This window comes from Conger conger, chromosome 3 (genome assembly GCF_963514075.1).
Source record: "Conger conger chromosome 3, fConCon1.1, whole genome shotgun sequence".
Classification (NCBI taxonomy): domain Eukaryota; kingdom Metazoa; phylum Chordata; class Actinopteri; order Anguilliformes; family Congridae; genus Conger; species Conger conger.
The window spans coordinates 80,773,746-80,791,774 of NC_083762.1; the positions used below are offsets into that span (position 1 = coordinate 80,773,746).

Sequence of the window (18,029 nt, forward strand, 5' to 3'; positions counted from 1 at the left end):
AAATCAAAGTATTTAATTAACATCAATATTTAACATTTTGAAATCAAACCATATGAAATTGTTTTTGAAATGGAAAATCATTTGAAAATAATTTTCTTTGTGTCTCACCTCGCTGTAGTTTGCCTTGTTCTGCCGAGCCAGAGCTACATCCATGGCATCAGGCATGATGTGTATAATAGTCTTCTCATTGTCCCAGGCTTCAGTGTACAGGCGCTGCACAAATTCAGAATTCATAGCATACATCAGTATCGACTGACTGAAAGATTGGCATTGACAGTCACTATCAAAAACGAAACGGATGTAAATGTTGACATTTCATGGCCAATAATGCATGGTACATATTACAAAAAGTATACTATATTATTAATTTGATGAAACTAAGGTATGATAATCTATAGATAATACCTTGTTGTTAACCACTGCATTGGCTTTGGCTAGAACCATTGGCATATCTTCCATGGTGGTGGTGTGTTTGTAGTTTGAGGGGTGCTGGCGATATTTCCTCTCATCCAGGGCCTCCCCAGCTTTTCTGACTTTCTCAACATCCAGGGAACCAATAGGAACCCAGCCAAGACCCTGGAGCCACTTCAGGTCTGACTTGTACACAATCTGAATGAAGCAGACATTAACAGGTTAAATTGGTTTCAATTAACAAAACGTCCCAGTGGCATACAGTATTGGAGATGCGCCATTTAACAGCAAATACTGAGGCGATGACAGCAAACTGTAATGTTACCAATAAAGGAGATTGAACAGCACAACCACAGGTCATTTAGCATCTTGAAAGAGTCCATATTCTGTAGACTGTTGGCTGAGGACACTTGAACTTACATCACTCTGTAGGTCATAGACCTGCCTGGCATGGACTACATCGTTGGAGTCAGGCAGGCAGGTCCAGTTGTGCAGGCGATTCCTGTAGTTGAAGTCGTTGACCTGAATCTGGTTCTTCTTGGCCAACTCGAAGGCCATCATGTCCACTGGAAGGTTGAAACTAGTCTTGGACTTGTGGAAGTCCTTCTTGTACAGAGCATCACTGGCGATCTTGGCTGAATTCAAAGCCAGCATGAGCAAGGGGTCGTCTTGAATGCTCCGGGCGCCAATATGATGGCCAACTTGCTTGCGGTATCCTTCATGGTACTTGTACTAAAAGAGATCAATTCAGGGTGACATATTAAGGCCTTACTCTATATAGGCATATTTGCTTTAGTTTAATGGAGATCAGAACAAAGAACTTACATCACTGGCGATGTCCCTGGACGCCTTGGCTGACTTGAGAGCGATAGCATCAGAAGGCAGGTCATACCCCTTCTTCTTGTCCTCATAATTAGCAAGTCGGTACAGTTTCTGGAAAACAATATGTAATGTCACTGATTTACTGTCATTAGTTTCGCTGAAACGTTTCTTGAAAGATTATCTAAATATCTTGTTGGTAGGGCTTCAACTTAAGAAATTGTCATTCTTACCCCACAATAGAAACACTCAATGTTTCCCATGGATATTTGTATTATATTTTCCATGAACTGACTCAGGATGTATGTGCCAAGTACAAGCAGGCAGACCTCAGCCTGCGAAGCTCACCTCGCTGTAGTTGGCCATGTTTTGCCGTGCCAGAGTTACATCCATGGCATCGGGCATGACGTGGATCTTGGTCTTATCCTTCTCCCAGGCGTCAATGTATGAGTGCTGCATGAAAGACACTTCTATCAACTACGGGCTCATTGCAAGCTTTCACTCATGACATCACACATTTAGGCACAGGAATCAATAATGGGTTCAGACATATTCGTCCCATTATTCTTACCCTGTCCATGACCTGGGCGTTTGCGGTGGCCAGGACCATGTCCATGGATTGCATGTCTTTGGTGAATTTCAAATTGCAGGGATGCTGACGATACAGTTTCTCTGAGCCAATCATGGTCGCCGTCTTTGCTTTCTCAGCATCCAGAGAACCGATGGGGATCCACCCCATTCCTTTCATATAGGCGTTGTAATCACTTTTGTAGACATTCTACGGTAAAAACAGGACACAGACTTTAAACATGGGCAATATTGTACATAAAGTGCAACCTTCATGTACAGAATGTGGTGAATATCAAAAGGAGAAGAAGTTTTAAATAGTATTTAATTAACTGAAATTAAAGTAAACTACATTCGATAGAGAGAGATATAGATGCACAAATCCATACTCACATCACTAGCAATGCTTTGCATGTTACGTGCCAGTACCAGGTTCATGGCATCTGGAAGTACGGTGTACCGGGAGATGTGCTGCCGGTAGCCGGTGTTGGTGACTGCGGCAGACGCTTGCTTGGCCTGCACCACACTCATCATGTCCACCGGGGTGTGGTACTTCAGCTTCGACAAGTGGTAGCCCTTCTTGTAGTTCTTGTCGCTTTGCATCTTGGCCACTTCCATGTAGTGCACCAGCAAGGGGTCGTCATGGAGATTGCGGATACCCAAGTGATGGCCTTTATCCTTCTCATAGGCCAGTTTGTACTTGTACTGCAAGGACACGGAAAGGTTTGTGTGGGGCAGTGGATGGGAGCATCTAACTCACAAAATGTCATTATGCTGGTTTAACATAATCAGACATAGTAGTAACAGAACCATACCAACCAGCCAATTTCTGAATACATTTAAGAGAACCTGCTGCCCAAATTGAAAATGACTTACATCACTGGCGATGTTTGTGGAGGCCTTGGCAGCCCTGACCGGAATAGCATCAAGCTGGAGGTCATAACCTTTGTTCCTCATTTCTTCCAGACCAGCTTTGTAGAGTTTCTGTTTTATGACAAAGAAACACAGTAGTCACAGTCAAAGGATTTAACAATAGACTAGAATATTTTATTCAAATTTGAAAATGATTAAACCCAAGATTTGTGTGGTTCCAAATGTAGCTGAGAGGTACACCAGGATACGAATAGCAGCGATGTCTGCTGTCTCTTGGGTGGGACTTACCTGGCTCATGTTGAGCTGGTTGGCCTTTGCCATCAGGATCTCAGGGCTGTCTGGCATGATGTGAACATTGATCTTGTCCTTATGCCAGGCATCAGTGTAGGCTTTCTGCATCGCAACGGGAGAAGAAGAGACAGAGGTTCATCCAGGGCACAGTAAGGAGATGCTGGAGAACCTGTTCTGTTATCTTGGCAAACGGCCACCATACCTGGTTCATGATCTGGTTGTTGGCGGTGGCGAGAACCATGTCCATGGAGTCCATCAGCTTTTTGAACTCATACTTGGAGGGATGAGTGCGGTACTTCTTCTCACTCTGGATGTCACTGCCAACCTTGGCCGTCTCCACTGCCAGGGAGCCTATGGGCACCCAGCCCACCCCTTTCATGTAGTTGTTGTACTCGTTCTTGTACTCATGCTGAGAGCAAAATAAGACACAGATATGCAACCATCGTTTCAGGAAATCAGATTGACAAACCTCAAGCCTGATTCATACTTCATCGCAAGACCCTTTCAACAAGTGCCGTGCAACATTTTACATTTATACTTCGGTGAAGGCCTGCAGGGAAGTTATTGAAAAAAGTATCCATGACAGTGAATTTCAGTGTTCCATGATCTGGCAGTCGTGAGGTTTTCTACAACAAAACAAAATTCTAATGGTGTTCAAAATTATGTCACTTTTGTCAAATGACACTTGTCAAAAGGTATTCATGTATTAATCAGGCTTCACCGTAATACGGGAGGTTAATACATTTGCACGAAGACACCCCTAACTTATTTCTGAAGAACAAGATGTTTTACAGAAAATGTGAAAGTGAATCAGGACCAAGTTCAATATTCTGAACTGAACTACAGCACCTCCTACAACACAGTGTCCCCATCACTGCACTAACTTGCCCTTGGAGGAGGAGTGCAATGAAAGGTGCTGATCAAAAGCTGCACTCACGTCACTAACGCTGGCGGCCACGGTGCGGGCCTGGTCCAGGGGCATGGCGTCGGGCAGGAGGGTGTATCGGTGCAGGTAGGTCCTGTAGCCGATGTCCGTGGTCACGGCAGAGGCATTCTTGGCTTGCAGCACACTCATCATGTCCACCGGGGTGTGGTACTTCAGCTTAGACTTGTGGTAGTCCTTCTTGTAGTTCCTGTCGCTCTGCATCTTGGCCACGTCCATGTAGTGCACCAGCAAGGGGTCATCGTGGATATCGCGGAAGCCCACGTGATGGCCCTTCTCCTTCTCGAAGGCCAGCTTGTACTTGTACTGTAAAAGATTTAAAGGTGTGCTTTAGTCACGCTCTCCACCCCGTGCCAGCTCCTTCACTGACATGGCCTGGATGACAGGCAGGACCTACAAAGGAAAGGATGGAAGCGTAAAGGTCACCTACATCACTGGCGATATCTCTGGAGGCTTTCGCTGCTTTGATGGAAATGGCATCCAGACTGAGGTCGTATCCCTTCCTCGCCATGTCTTCCATACCAGATTTGTAAAGTTTCTGCAATGGAACGCAACTGCAGTTCAGCCGATCACCAGCAACATCATTTTTTACCACTGCTGTTTTTTTTAAACATTACCCATTGTTATTCTAATAATAAAATTGTTATATTATTATTATTATTATTAATATTATTATTTTTGCAACATGTTTTTGTTGCCATAATGTGAGCATCATATAGACGCTGTACTGAGAGAATTTGTAATAATAAATTATGTAGTCATACCGAAATTACAAATATCGTCATTATCTTAATAGAGTAATGATTGGGACTTACCTGGCTCATGTTGAGCTGGTTGGCCTTCGCCATCAGGATCTCAGGGCTGTCTGGCATGATGTGGACATTGAGCTTGTCCTTATGCCAGGCATCAGTGTAGGCTTTCTGCATCGCAACGGGAGAAGAAGAGACAGAGGTTCATCCAGGGCACAGTAAGGAGATGCTGGAGAACCTGTTCTGTTATCTTGGCAAACGGCCACCATACCTGGTTCATGATCTGGTTGTTGGCGGTGGCGAGAACCATGTCCATGGAGTCCATCAGCTTTTTGAACTCATACTTGGAGGGATGAGTGCGGTACTTCTTCTCACTCCGGATGTCACTGCCAACCTTGGCCGTCTCCACTGCCAGGGAGCCTATGGGCACCCAGCCCACCCCTTTCATGTAGTTGTTGTACTCGTTCTTGTACTCGTTCTACAGGTAAAATAAGAAGGGGAAGATTAACAAATTTCTTTGCTGTTACAATTGATTTGTGAGATATGAACAGGCTCGCAAGTAAGACCCTTTCAGAAACTGTAGCTAAGTTTAAAGGGTAAACAAATTACAGGAACATGAAAACAACAGTACATCACATGATAATACAGAATAGTAGACCTTAAATGATATTTGTATACAAAAGCAAGGACTCATTTCTGTGGTAAAACCATAATCCCATAATTTTGAGCATTAAAGCCATAATCTCAGCAGTGTAGTTACTGTATTGATTGCCTATTGAACGAGAGTGGGCAGATTGAAAGTCCTATATCCACCAGAGAAGGCGCTGTTGAGCAATGAATAAGCTTTTCATTGCTTATTGCAACGGTGGCTTATTGCATCACTCCATGGGGCTCCCAACCAAAGGAAGCACTAGCAGGGTGATAATTTGATTTAGGCCATGGAGTACATTACTTCACTAAAAACAAATACACCACAATTAATTGCAAGATTTGCTTTAGTTTCTGATGGTACAGGACAAAGACTAAATCCCAAACTCACGTCGCTAACGCTGGCGGTCACGGTGCGGGCCTGGTTCAGGGGCATGGCGTCGGGCAGGAGGGTGTATCGGTGCAGGTAGGTCCTGTAGCCGATGTCGGTGGTCACAGCAGAGGCATTCTTGGCTTGCAGCACACTCATCATGTCCACCGGGGTGTGGTACTTCAGCTTAGACTTGTGGTAGTCCTTCTTGTAGTTCCTCTCGCTCTGCATCTTGGCCACGTCCATGTAGTGCACCAGCAAGGGGTCGTCGTGGATATCGCGGAAGCCCACGTGATGACCCTTTGCCTTCTCGTAGTCTTTCTTGTACTGAATCTGGGATAACAGAACAAGACCCATGTTTAAAATAATCTGGGTTTTTTTAATTGCATAAAATTGCCATAAGACAACCGTTCCTAATATCTCCTCCTCCTGGTTTCAAAGAGAAGTATAAAAAAAGGGTTTCTGCTGCAATATCCATGACATAAATCAAACAATAAGCACTGTATTTAGTAGTGTATGTCAATATGAGGTGTACCTCAACCAAATCTGCACCTTTCACTCTTCAAGATAGAGACTTAATCAGTCGCAGATTGGTCCGTTAAATGTTTTGTTTTGCGGTGGAACTCCCCTGTAACGTGATTGGGGGGTGGATTTTAGGCACTCACGTTGCTGGCGATGTGTCTTCCCAGCTTTGCCGCGACTATGGGAATCGCGTCCAGCTTCAGACTGTGCCCTTTGGCGATGTCCTCCAGCCACTGGGACTTATAATGGGCCTGAAAGACGCAAAACAACTCTGGTCCATTATCATACACAGGGATGAAACATATTCATCTTTAAAAAGGAATATCAAGGCAAACAAAAAAGATGGTTTGATGCCGGAGAACTTACGTCACTCATGGTCATGGCGTTGAACTTGGCCTGGATGAACTGTGGGTGGTCCACGGGAAGGGTGTACGCGTGCTTGTGTTCCTCACCAGAAGCTCTGTAAGCAACCTGGAGACACACAATCATGAACAACACTGAGTACCCAATCAAATAGAAGCATAACTTATTCATGGTTGCTAACTTGCTACGTCAAACATAAAACGCCTGCCACCAGAGTTTAGAATTTGTAATCTACAGAATCTTGTACCTCAAAAGCTGAGCAAACTAAAAAATGGTACTGTAAATCAAGTTACTTAGGAATTTTTAATTGGGAAAACCAAATGAAATGTTTGTCTATTTTGGGCTACTCACAAAATAAGTAGCTGCACAGATGTAACAATAGTTAAGTTTGGCACGAGGACAGATGTAACAATAGTTCAGTTTGGCACGAGGTAATGAAACAACTGCTGCTAAAAAGATCTCAAACCGTACGATGCCTCTGTGCTGTGCCCGCTCAGCTGATTTGCGGTCATTTGTAAATGTGTATAAACCCCCTCACGTCATCGAGCTGTGTATAAACCCCCTCACGTCATCGAGCTGTGTATAAACCCCCTCACGTCATCGAGCTGTGTATAAACCCCCTCACGTCATCGAGCTGCTTGGTGTTGCTCATGGCGAGGCTCATGTTCATGGAGTCCACGGGGCTGGTGAACTTCAGGGCGCTGGGGTGCTGGCGGTACGACTTCTCATCCAAGGCGCTCTTGGCCGCCTTGGCCTTCTCTTGGTCCAGGGAGCCGATGGGGACCCAGCCGATGCCCTTCAACGAGCTGTTATAATCCGCTTTGTAAGCCACCTGCGCATGGTGAAAACCCAACACACGTGCTCCAGTTAAGCCAGGTCTGAGTCTCTGAATAAACACACATGCTCCAGATAAGCCAGGTCTGAGTCTCTGAATAAACACACATGCTCCAGTTAAGCCAGGTCTGAGTCTCTGAATAAACACACATGCTCCAGTTAAGCCAGGTCTGAGTCTCTGAATAAACACACATGCTCCAGTTAAGCCAAGTCTGAGTCTCTGAATAAACACACATGCTCCAGTTAAGCCAGGTCTGAGTCTCTGAATAAACACACATGCTCTAGTTAAGCCAGGTCTGAGTCTCTGAATAAACACACATGCTCCAGTTAAGCCAGGTCTGAGTCCCTGAATAAACACACAGTGGGCCAGTTAAGCCAGGACTGAGTCTCTGAATGCATACACAATGGGTCAGTTTTGCAGACACAGATTAAGTCTAATCCTAGACAAAAATTTTCAGTAGAGGAATCTCCTTATGAAACTCAATTTAGACCAGGACTAAGCTTAACCAGTGTTTGTTGATATTTAAGTTTAAGTAGTTTAAACTACACTTTAATGACCACGTGGGGGTAATGTGTCCTGTATTTGACCCATCCTAGTTACTTAGGAGCAGTGTGCAGCCACAGTGTGTCACCTGGGGGACCAACTCTAGTGCCTTGGTCAAGGGCAACGGCAGGAGCACACCTAACCTGACATGCATGTCACAAATGATGAGCATTTTCAACAGTAAAAAAATAAATGAATGAGAGTGAAAGTTTACATCGCTCTGTAGGTCCATCACGGTGCGGGCCTGGTCCAGGGGTATGGCGTCGGGCAGGAGGGTGTATCGGTGCAGGTAGGTCCTGTAGCCGATGTCGGTGGTCACAGCAGATGCATTCTTGGCTTGCAGCACACTCATCATGTCCACCGGGGTGTGGTACTTCAGCTTAGACTTGTGGTAGTCCTTCTTGTAGTTCCTGTCACTCTGCATCTTGGCCACGTCCATGTAGTGCACCAGCAAGGGGTCGTCGTGGATATCGCGGAAGCCCACGTGATGGCCCTTTGCCTTCTCGTAAGCCAGCTTGTATTTATACTGTGAACATGCAGGATTGCAATCATAGTATCAACCCTGGTTATGTGATTAGAATCTTCTTATCTGCGCATCAACATTCTAATGCCGATGTAACAATTGTTGGTGGGTATCACTACTCTGTTCTAGAACACTGACTTCAAAGCATTCCAAAAACCTACTCTTGAAAGGGATAAAGATGCTGAAATGTATCGCGCGCAAAAAAATGAACATAGCCCAAGCAACACATCTGAACAGGATACTCACATTGCTGGCAATATCTCTGGAGGCCTTGGCAGCTGTAATTGGAATAGCATCTTCCTTCATCTGGTGACCTTTGAGAAGGTCTTGCTTATGAGCATACGTGTAATAATTCTGAAAGAAAAGGAGGCGCATACATAAATATCCTGTACATTATGACATACTATTAAAATAGATTAATCATATTTTTAGCCTGAGTATATTTCCAACATAGAGGGGATAACACGCTGTAATGCTTTTAAACTATGGATCTGTCACCAGTTTAATTGTAATTAATAATAATATCATAACATAATGCCATTCTATGTTCATCATATAATGTCTTGTATTGTCTTTCAATAAAGTGTTTTTTTATTCAAATATGTTTTCTATGTACACAACAATTCACATTATGCTGCTTAAACATAATCGCAAACTATTGTAAAACCAAAAAAACTCAAATTAATGTCAAAATAGGTTGGTACAGATAAAAGGTAGGCATTCCTCTGGGTAGAAATAGCAAAACAAAACGGACTGTTTTTCATTCATAGAATTTCTTTTGTTAGGTCTCTGTGGAGCAGCCTAGTGTATACCTACCGGACTGATGTTGAGGGCGTTGTATTTGGCGAGAACCAGCTGCGGGACATCTGGAGGCAGGTGGTAGGTGTGCTTGAATTCCTCTCCACTGGCTTTATACTCTCTCTGAAAAACGAGACACCCATTGTTAATATTTTCCATGCGGAAAAAGAAAACTACAGCACAACGTTATACATATTCCTGTCTCTTTGCAAATGAGCAATATTATATGCGGTGTCCCGCATGGCTCCGCACTTGGGGCCATATTTTTATTTTCTGTAGTATAAAGTTGAATTGACTGTGTGAAGCATATGTTTCATACATGGTTCACAATTTGCTTACTGGTCAAAGGACAATGTGTTTCCTTCGGACAAGTTGAATGGTTCTTATAAATTATGTAAAAGGGACATCATAAGAAGCCTTTAACAACTACCATTTTCTGCACAACCATCTTTTCAGCCATTCCCTTGTGTTTGAAAAGGTAGTACTGAGTAGAAACATAAATGCTTGTAACTATTAGCAGCTCTGCCGAATTGAAGACACATAAGACCGAGGTCACGCCGGTAACGGTCAGCGGACTCACATCACTGAGCTGCAAGGCGTTCACTTTGGCCTGAACCATGACCGGCGAGTCAGTGATGCTGGTGAACTTCAGGGTGTCGGGGTGCTGCCTGTAGTCCTTCTCATTCAGGGCCTTCCCCGCCGACCTGACTTTCTCCATGTCCAGGGAGCCGATGGGAACCCAGCCCGTCCCCTTCATGTAGTTCTCATAGTCAGATTTGTAGTTCACCTTGAGGGGCCAAAAGAGCACAGAGATTTTTACGAACGATGGGAGCGTCAGTGGATGACAAACAAGCCAAACCCCCCCCCCCCCGGTCGAATTTAAGAGTTGGGACACCACGTACGTTGCTACAGCTGCTGTTCACAGTCCGGGCGTTCTGCAGGGGCAGGGCGTCGGGCAGGAGGGTGTACTGGTGCAGGTAGGTCCTGTAGCCCACGTCGGTGGTGGCGGCCGAGGCGTGCTTGGCATGGCTGACGCTCATCATGTCCACGGGGGTGTGGTACTTCAGCTTGGCCTTGTGGTAGTCCTTCGTGTACTCCTTGTCGCTCTGGATCTTGGCCACGTTCATGTAGTGCACCAGCAAGGGGTCGTCCTGCAGGCTGCGGAAGCCCACGTGATGGCCCTTGGCCTTCTCGTACTGCTTCTTGTACTGGTACTGCGGGTGTACAACAGCAAATGTTCGCCATTTTGTCCTCACATTAGAATAACCACAGATCATTTGTCATCTGGGTGCTGGGCTTGAATTGATAACATTGCAAAGCTAGCTTTGAAAATCTTCCGGTGCACTACAATAAGGAAAATGTTTTTACTCTAGTCACACAATGGCCTTTGTTGGACCATAAAACCTAATCTGACAATGAGAAGGCAATTATTTAAGGGCAGCGAGGTAAAAGACATATGAAAGACAGAAATGAGACACTTCCTGCATGTAAAGTAATAAACAGGCTAGCACGGCACAGTCTATAGAAATCACGACTTCAAAGCAGTGCCTCATAAATAGTTAAGAAGAATATTTAAGATGTTTTCCAGTCACTCACATCACTGGCAGCTTGTCGAGCAGCCTTAGCAGCAACGATGGGAATGGCATCAAGCGTCAGGTTGTACCCCTTCGCAATGAGCTCCTCCATGGGAAGCTTGTAGTAGTTCTGAAACAGAAACCCAATTTCCATTCATTTTCAGAATTGACTAAAGCATAATGGAATTGAGCTCAATCTCGGCGTCTCCCCAGATTCGATGGAGGTGAAAACGGTGGAGGGTCACGTTTCACCTTGCTGATGTTGTAGGCGTTGCACTTGGCCTGTATAAACTCAGGCACATCGGGAGGCAGGGAGTACTTCTGGTGGAGTTCCTCCAGACCTTTCTTGTAGTGCAGCTGGGAAGAGAGCAGAAGACTGATTAGCAACCTCACAATGCCATGAAAACAAAATGGAGGTACGACTCTTAATTTCTGACAGAAAATGGAACCCTGCATCCTCTAAAATAGCCACAAAACAAGGATTTAAAGAAAAAAGCTATCCCAGTAATATAAAATTTGAATGCTAAACTAGGTTTATATTCATAAAAGCGGACTCACGTCACTCCGTAACAGCTGATTGGCTTTCGCCTGGAGCATGACGGGGTGGTCATCAATGGCAGTGAAAGGGATGGTGTCTGGGGGCTGTCTGTACTTTTTCTGGGGGGAGAGAGAAGGAAATCTGGCATGAGAGGGAAGGAGATCTGGGGGGAGACAGGAGATCTGGTGTGTGAGAGGATAAAGATTGTGGGGAGAGAAAAATACCAAAATCAGCTCCCAGATCTGGTGGGAACCTCACAAAGGGTTTTCCAGTACAGTACATTACATTTGGCTGACGCTTTTATCCAAAGCGACTTACAATTGATTAGACTAAGCAGGAGATAATCCATTTTCCGTGAGGCATAAACAGAGAAAGCAGATAAAATCACAATGATATAGATCGACTTCGATCCACCAACATGGCGTCTGTGGAGAAGTAATGTAATGATTTGATAAAACCAGCTCTTGCTTTTGACTTGGAAAGATAAGACATGACATCTCAGATAGAGCGTGGTGGTGGTGCAGTCTTACCTCGTTGAGGATGTCACCAGCGACTCTGGCCTTCTCCACCTCCATGGAGCCGAACGGCACCCAGGGCGTGCCCTTTGTGTAGCTGTTGTACTCAGATCTGTAGTCATTCTACGGTCAGAACAAAGGCACACGTCAATCAACCCGCACACCCTACTTAAACATTCCCTACGAACATTTTGAGGTTGGGCAGACCTCTAATGAACGTCGGTCATGGAAGTCGATATTATGTTGATTAGTGGGGCAGAAATGAAAGTTTATTTTTGTGTCTGTACAGTAATTTGATGAGTACGACACACAGAACTGTTATAAGTAGAACAGGGGCTGTATCACGACTCAAAGTCCATTGGCCTTGTAGCAGTGATGCAGGTTGACGCATTGTTTCGCGAGAAAGCCTCAGGGAAGTTTTCAAAGTTTTTATGTTTTTAAACATTTGACACTGGAACACTAGAAAATCACAGTAAATATGGTTAGCGCCTCAGAGCTACATGAAACATAGCCTTACTTGGGAGAATGGCCTAAGAATCCTTAATGGAAAGCCACAAGCTTGTGTCAGCTTATGCTTCTGACACCTGACATAAAGACAATCACACGCCCTTAGACAAATGGTAAATGGTTGGCATTTATACAGCGCCTTTATCCAAAGCGCTGTACAATTGATGCCTCTCATTCACCCATTCATACACACACTCACACACCGACCAGCTCGTCAGGAGCATTTGGGGGTTAGGTGTCTTGCTCAGGGACACTTCGACACAGCCCAGGCGGGGGATCGAACCGGCAGCCCTCTGACTGCCAGACGACTGCTCTCACTGCCTGAGCCATATCGCCCCACCAAATGCCAATGATGCTCGTGCTACACCCGACCCAATTCAGGTAAAGTGAAACTCGGATTGAATGATTTAGAAAATGATTTATGGGAATAAAAAAAAAACCTACACTGACTGAATAACTGACGGATAAGCGGTGAGGTTCTGGACCTCACAGTCCTGGTCGGAACAGGAAGGGGCCACATTGGGGGGGCCACAGTGGGGGGGCCACAGTGGGGACGGTCAGGGCCCGGCCTACCTCGCTCTGCAGCTGGTTGGCCCTTTTGGCCTGGTCCAGGGCCACGCTGTCGTAGGGCAGCACGTAGCTGGTGTGGAGCTTCTTGTAGCCTGTGTTGCTGGCGATGGCCTGGGACTTCTTGGCCAGGGTGACCGGCATCATGTCCAGGGTGGTGTGGTACTTGGTCTTCATCTTCTCATAGTCTTTCTTGTACTCACGCTAAAACACATTATTATTATTATTATTATTACTACAGTTATGTCACTGACACTTTTAATCCAAAGGATCAAAGTTTGGATGGCTACAGTTATTTAACTGATGCTTTTAATCCAAAGGTGATTCACAGTTGATTAGACTAAGCAGGGGACAATCCCCCTCTGGAGCAATGTGGGGTTAAGGGCCTTGCTTAAGGGCCCAGGAGCACTGATCTCATTGTGACTACATCGGCACATTGGCAGCAGCACCTTAACCGTCAGGCTATAGGCCGCTGCTTTAATTAATGCCATTCAAGCACTGGACCACATGTATAGGGTGAGGGATAGTATAAAAGCAATATTATAACAGATAAGGGGTATAATGCTAAACATAGTCAACCGCAGCATGATAATAACAATTGTTTTATGAAGATGGCCTTTTTTTTTTATTGAGCGACTTACATCACTTTGGATTTTGGCTACATGGACCGAGTGCAGGATTTTGGGGTCATCGTGAATACTGAGGGCCCCAACCATTTGTCCCTTGTTCTTCTCAAATTCTTTCTTATATTTCACCTGAAAAAAAGGATGGAGTAAATACATATCGCAAGAAGCCAGACACCAAAAGAATATGCCAGTCTACTTTTACTGTGAGCATTCAGAAAATGTTTGTTATATCATATACAATAATGCATAAGCAGCTGTGTAATAAAGCATTTATTACATACATAATAAAGCAGTAAATACTTACATCGCTTGCTATGTTGGTGTGGGCACGGGCTGCCATTATGGGGATGGAATCAAGCTTGATCTGAAACTTATTGGCTTTACTGGTGTCCCATTCGTACTTGTAACAATTCTGAAAAACAGAAGTATTAGGGCATCACAAATATTCATTATATAACGTCATTGAGCATTAACAGTAGTGTACTGAGAATCTGCTCTGGCAGCAATAACCAGTTAAGCAGGAACAGAAGAAACTATGGTGACATGGAAAGATCAGTCAATCCATCTAAGCTTTCATTTCACAATGTCAACGATGGTGTGGTGGAAATGATATGACTTTACATCACAGTTATTTAACTGATGCTTTTATCCAAAGCAACTTACAGTAGATTAAGACTAAGCAGGAGCCAATGCCCCCTGGAGCAATGTGGGGTTAAGGGCCTTGCTCCAGGGCCCAACAGCTGTACTGATCTTATTGTGGATACACTAGGGCTTGAACCACCAACCTTCCAGGTCCCAGTCCTTAGCCACTGGGCTACAGGCTGCCCCAGTCATGTACCTTAGCCACTAGGCTACAGGCTGCCCCAGTCATGTACCTTAGCCACTAGGCTACAGGCTGCCCCAGTCATGTTCCTTAGCCACTAGGCTACAGGCTGCCCCAGTCGTGTACCTTAGCCACTAGGCTACAGGCTGCCCCAGTCATGTACCTTAGCCACTAGGCTACAGGCTGCCCCAGTCATGTACCTTAGCCACTAGGCTACAGGCTGCCCCAGTCATGTACCTTAGGCACTAGGCTACAGGCTGCCCCAGTCATGTTCCTTAGCCACTAGGCTACAGGCTGCCCCAGTCATGTAGCTTAGACACTATGCTACAGGCTGCCCCAGTCATGTACCTTAGCCACTAGGCTACAGGCTGCCCCAGTCATGTAGCTTAGACACTATGCTACACTATGCCCTATAAATATAATAATTTGTCATTATAACCGTATGGCCTCACATCGCTGAGGTTGTAGGCGTTGATCCGTGACTGGATAAAGAAGGGGTCGTCAGGGGGCACGAAACACTTAAACTTTTCCTGTTCGTGCTTGGCTTTGTAGTTCAGCTGAAACACAAACAAACAACCAGACAAGATATTATGAGCACACAGTAAGGAGACACGTTGTTCTCTCACTAGATGTCACTGCAGTTATTATTTTAGAGCCTTTTCAATTCAAAATTCTCCACCCACTAGAGACATTTTATTTTTAGCACGTAGACCACATTTCTTCTAATAATACTTTGGTGAAATGAAAAAAAAAAAACCCTTGTTTCCATGGCATCCACAGAAAGACAGCTGTGGTGTTGTGGTGGTGGTGGGAGGGGAGGGGGGGGTAGCTGAACATGAAAACACAGACAGAACGGTAGCAGCAGGAAGCCGTCTCTCTCACACACGTACGTCACTCAGCTGTTTCGTGTTGAGGGCTGCTTGCAGTTGCACTGGTGAGTCCATCACCGGGGTGAACTTCAACGTGTCCGGATGCTGCTTGTATACTTTCTGCAGAAAATACACACATACCGGAAACGGTAATGAAATTTTTGTGTAGAGAAAATGCAATACTGCATTCAGATATATCCACGGTACTATCGTACTATCTGAAACGTTGTACCATTTTTCTCCAACATAGTGTAAATGCATTCTAATTAAGCAAATCAATATGTTTCAAAAAGAAACAACTTGACTTATTTAACACCAGTTAGCTTAGTTTTGCTACCCGTTTTTGTTGTTAAAGTTAAAACAGTTTAAACAGTATTATTTTCCCTGAATGCATTCAGAAGCTGGTTTAAGGACCTTCACTGGACATGTACTCGCATCATTACACAGTTCTAGGTTGTTTATGGATGTGTACTCACATCATTACACAGTTCTAGGTTCTTTATGGACATGTACTCGCATCATTACACAGTTCTAGGTTCTTTATGGACATGTACTCGCATCATTACACAGTTCTAGGTTCTTTATGGATGTGTACTCACATCATTACACAGTTCTAGGTTCTTTATGGACATGTACTCGCATCATTACACAGTTCTAGGTTCTTTATGGATGTGTACTCACATCATTACACAGTTCTAGGTTCTTTACGGATGTGTACTCACATCATTACACAGTTCTAGGTTCTTTACGGATGTGTACTCACATCATTACACAGGTCTAGCTTCTTTACGGATGTGTACTCACATCATTACACAGGTCTAGGTTCTTTACGGATGTGTACTCACATGATTACACAGTTCTAGGTTCTTTACAGATGTGTACTCACATCGTTACACGGTTCTAGGTTCTTTACGGATGTGTACTCACATCATTACACAGTTCTAGGTTCTTTATGGATGTGTACTCACATCAGTACACAGTTCTAGGTTCTTTACGGATGTGTACTCACATGATTACACAGTTCTAGCTTCTTTACAGACATGTACTCACATCATTACACAGGTCTAGCTTCTTTATGGCCTCATACTCAGGAGTGACTGTTTGGGGGAAGTAGCACATCGTCTTCATATCTTCATAATCAGCTCTATAATTTTTCTGAAACACAAAAGTATTGTTTAAAAGAGAAAGGGAACCTTCTCTTAGCAGTCTCTGTCTACAAGTAGCCTATATGGTGAATTTGTTTTGTTTAAGAGTTTATAATTCCAATAAATACATTTGACCGAACCAAGAACTGATCAAAATAAACGTTTATGTTGTCACTTGCTCTTATGCTCTCATATGGACAGAAAAATCAATTTAGAACTTATTTTATCCCACCAACTACTTACAGACTCCCTTCTTTTTTTTTAGGCCTTTTTCAGCTTTATTGGACAGTATAGTATAGAGAGACAGGAAGAATGGGAGCGAGAGAGAGAGAGCGAGACACACATGCGACAATTGTCAGACGGTCGGATTCGAACCGCCGACGTCGCGGCTCGCAATGAGCATGCGGTCAGTGCTCTACAGGCTGCGCCACCGAGACACCAATTATAGACTCCCTTCTAACATTTGACTGAAATGGCACAGGCGATGTTAACATGATGTTAACATGCAGAGTAGAACGGGTTCTGAGGCGTAGCGACTGGACTCTGTCAGCCACAGGCCACCAGTGACTCACATTGCCTTTAATCTCCTCGGCGTTCTGACAGTGAAGCATGAACACGTCTTCAGGACTCCCCACATAGTGCCCCTTCACATTGTTCTCATACATCTGCTTATAGTTCACCTGTAGAGAAAAATAACACACACACACACACACACACACAGTTCAAACATCGGCAAAACAATATTTTTCAAGATACCATAGATGATTAATTGAATTTGGAAGCCTTAATTAATTATATCAATGCTTTTTGACTGGTAACAATGCTGTGTGTTGCATGCTTGGTATTACAAATCGTTTAATAAAAACGTTGAATGTACTGTAATGTCAGCAGTACTGAAAAAAACCATGAATAGACAGAGAAAACGAAATGGACGGACGATGGCCTACTTCCAGGATAAAGGACTCACATCACTAAACTGATTCATCGCGGAGTCCATCTTGAACTTGGGCGTCTCGCAGTAGTTGATGCTCAGTCCTCGTGCTTTCTCATAGTTGTCCTTATAAACTTTCTACACGGAGAGCAGACAAACAGCCTGTCAGTCAAACGGCTGCCGTCGGTAACAGAGGAGCATTTCACCACTCATCAAATCTAAATGCAAGCCATCGCAGTCCAACTGGATGCAGTTAAATCTCAACACTTCACTGACCTTTCATTGTGACCTGGAGTCACAATATGACTCTGAAAATGTATCATGCTAATGTACAATATGGCAAATTATACAATAAAAACGATAAGTATTAGAGCCTTTATGCATTTTTTTCCTTTTAGATCTGCCATTGTATACACATATGGCATAATATATTTCATAGCGTATCGTTGTGCAATAGGTTAAAGTATATCAAATTAGGCATAACTTTTATTGTCAGTAGCAAATTTCTCCAATAAGCTTTGGTGTGTGCTATATGAAAAAGTGTCATTTATACGCTGGAGTTTTTCTGCAGCGTATCTGGGGTGAATCCTCTGCTCGGTGAGGTCTGATTTTGGGCCCACGCTAAACCCCGGCACTTACATCGCTGAGGATGGAGCCGGCGTATCTCTGCTGCCTCATG

General features: G+C 44.3%; 1 protein-coding gene across 1 annotated transcript in view; it reads right to left on the reverse strand.

The window, feature by feature from the left end:
* neb (nebulin) overlaps window positions 1-18,029 on the reverse strand; it is an 88,845-nt gene that overhangs the window by 55,055 nt on the left and 15,761 nt on the right. Inside the window, 36 exon segments of the mRNA XM_061234153.1 lie at window positions 109-213; window positions 406-609; window positions 832-1,143; window positions 1,237-1,344; window positions 1,579-1,683; window positions 1,802-2,008; window positions 2,191-2,502; window positions 2,674-2,781; window positions 2,959-3,063; window positions 3,164-3,370; window positions 3,899-4,210; window positions 4,335-4,442; window positions 4,720-4,824; window positions 4,925-5,131; window positions 5,693-6,004; window positions 6,337-6,444; window positions 6,560-6,664; window positions 7,182-7,388; window positions 8,149-8,460; window positions 8,704-8,811; window positions 9,274-9,378; window positions 9,836-10,042; window positions 10,158-10,469; window positions 10,852-10,959; window positions 11,082-11,186; window positions 11,388-11,486; window positions 11,898-12,005; window positions 12,963-13,160; window positions 13,598-13,711; window positions 13,887-13,994; window positions 14,858-14,962; window positions 15,296-15,394; window positions 16,325-16,429; window positions 16,992-17,099; window positions 17,387-17,488; window positions 17,990-18,029. The exon segment at window positions 17,990-18,029 is cut by the window's right edge and continues 77 nt beyond it. Of these exon segments, the coding sequence (XP_061090137.1) occupies window positions 109-213; window positions 406-609; window positions 832-1,143; window positions 1,237-1,344; window positions 1,579-1,683; window positions 1,802-2,008; window positions 2,191-2,502; window positions 2,674-2,781; window positions 2,959-3,063; window positions 3,164-3,370; window positions 3,899-4,210; window positions 4,335-4,442; window positions 4,720-4,824; window positions 4,925-5,131; window positions 5,693-6,004; window positions 6,337-6,444; window positions 6,560-6,664; window positions 7,182-7,388; window positions 8,149-8,460; window positions 8,704-8,811; window positions 9,274-9,378; window positions 9,836-10,042; window positions 10,158-10,469; window positions 10,852-10,959; window positions 11,082-11,186; window positions 11,388-11,486; window positions 11,898-12,005; window positions 12,963-13,160; window positions 13,598-13,711; window positions 13,887-13,994; window positions 14,858-14,962; window positions 15,296-15,394; window positions 16,325-16,429; window positions 16,992-17,099; window positions 17,387-17,488; window positions 17,990-18,029 (5,680 nt within the window).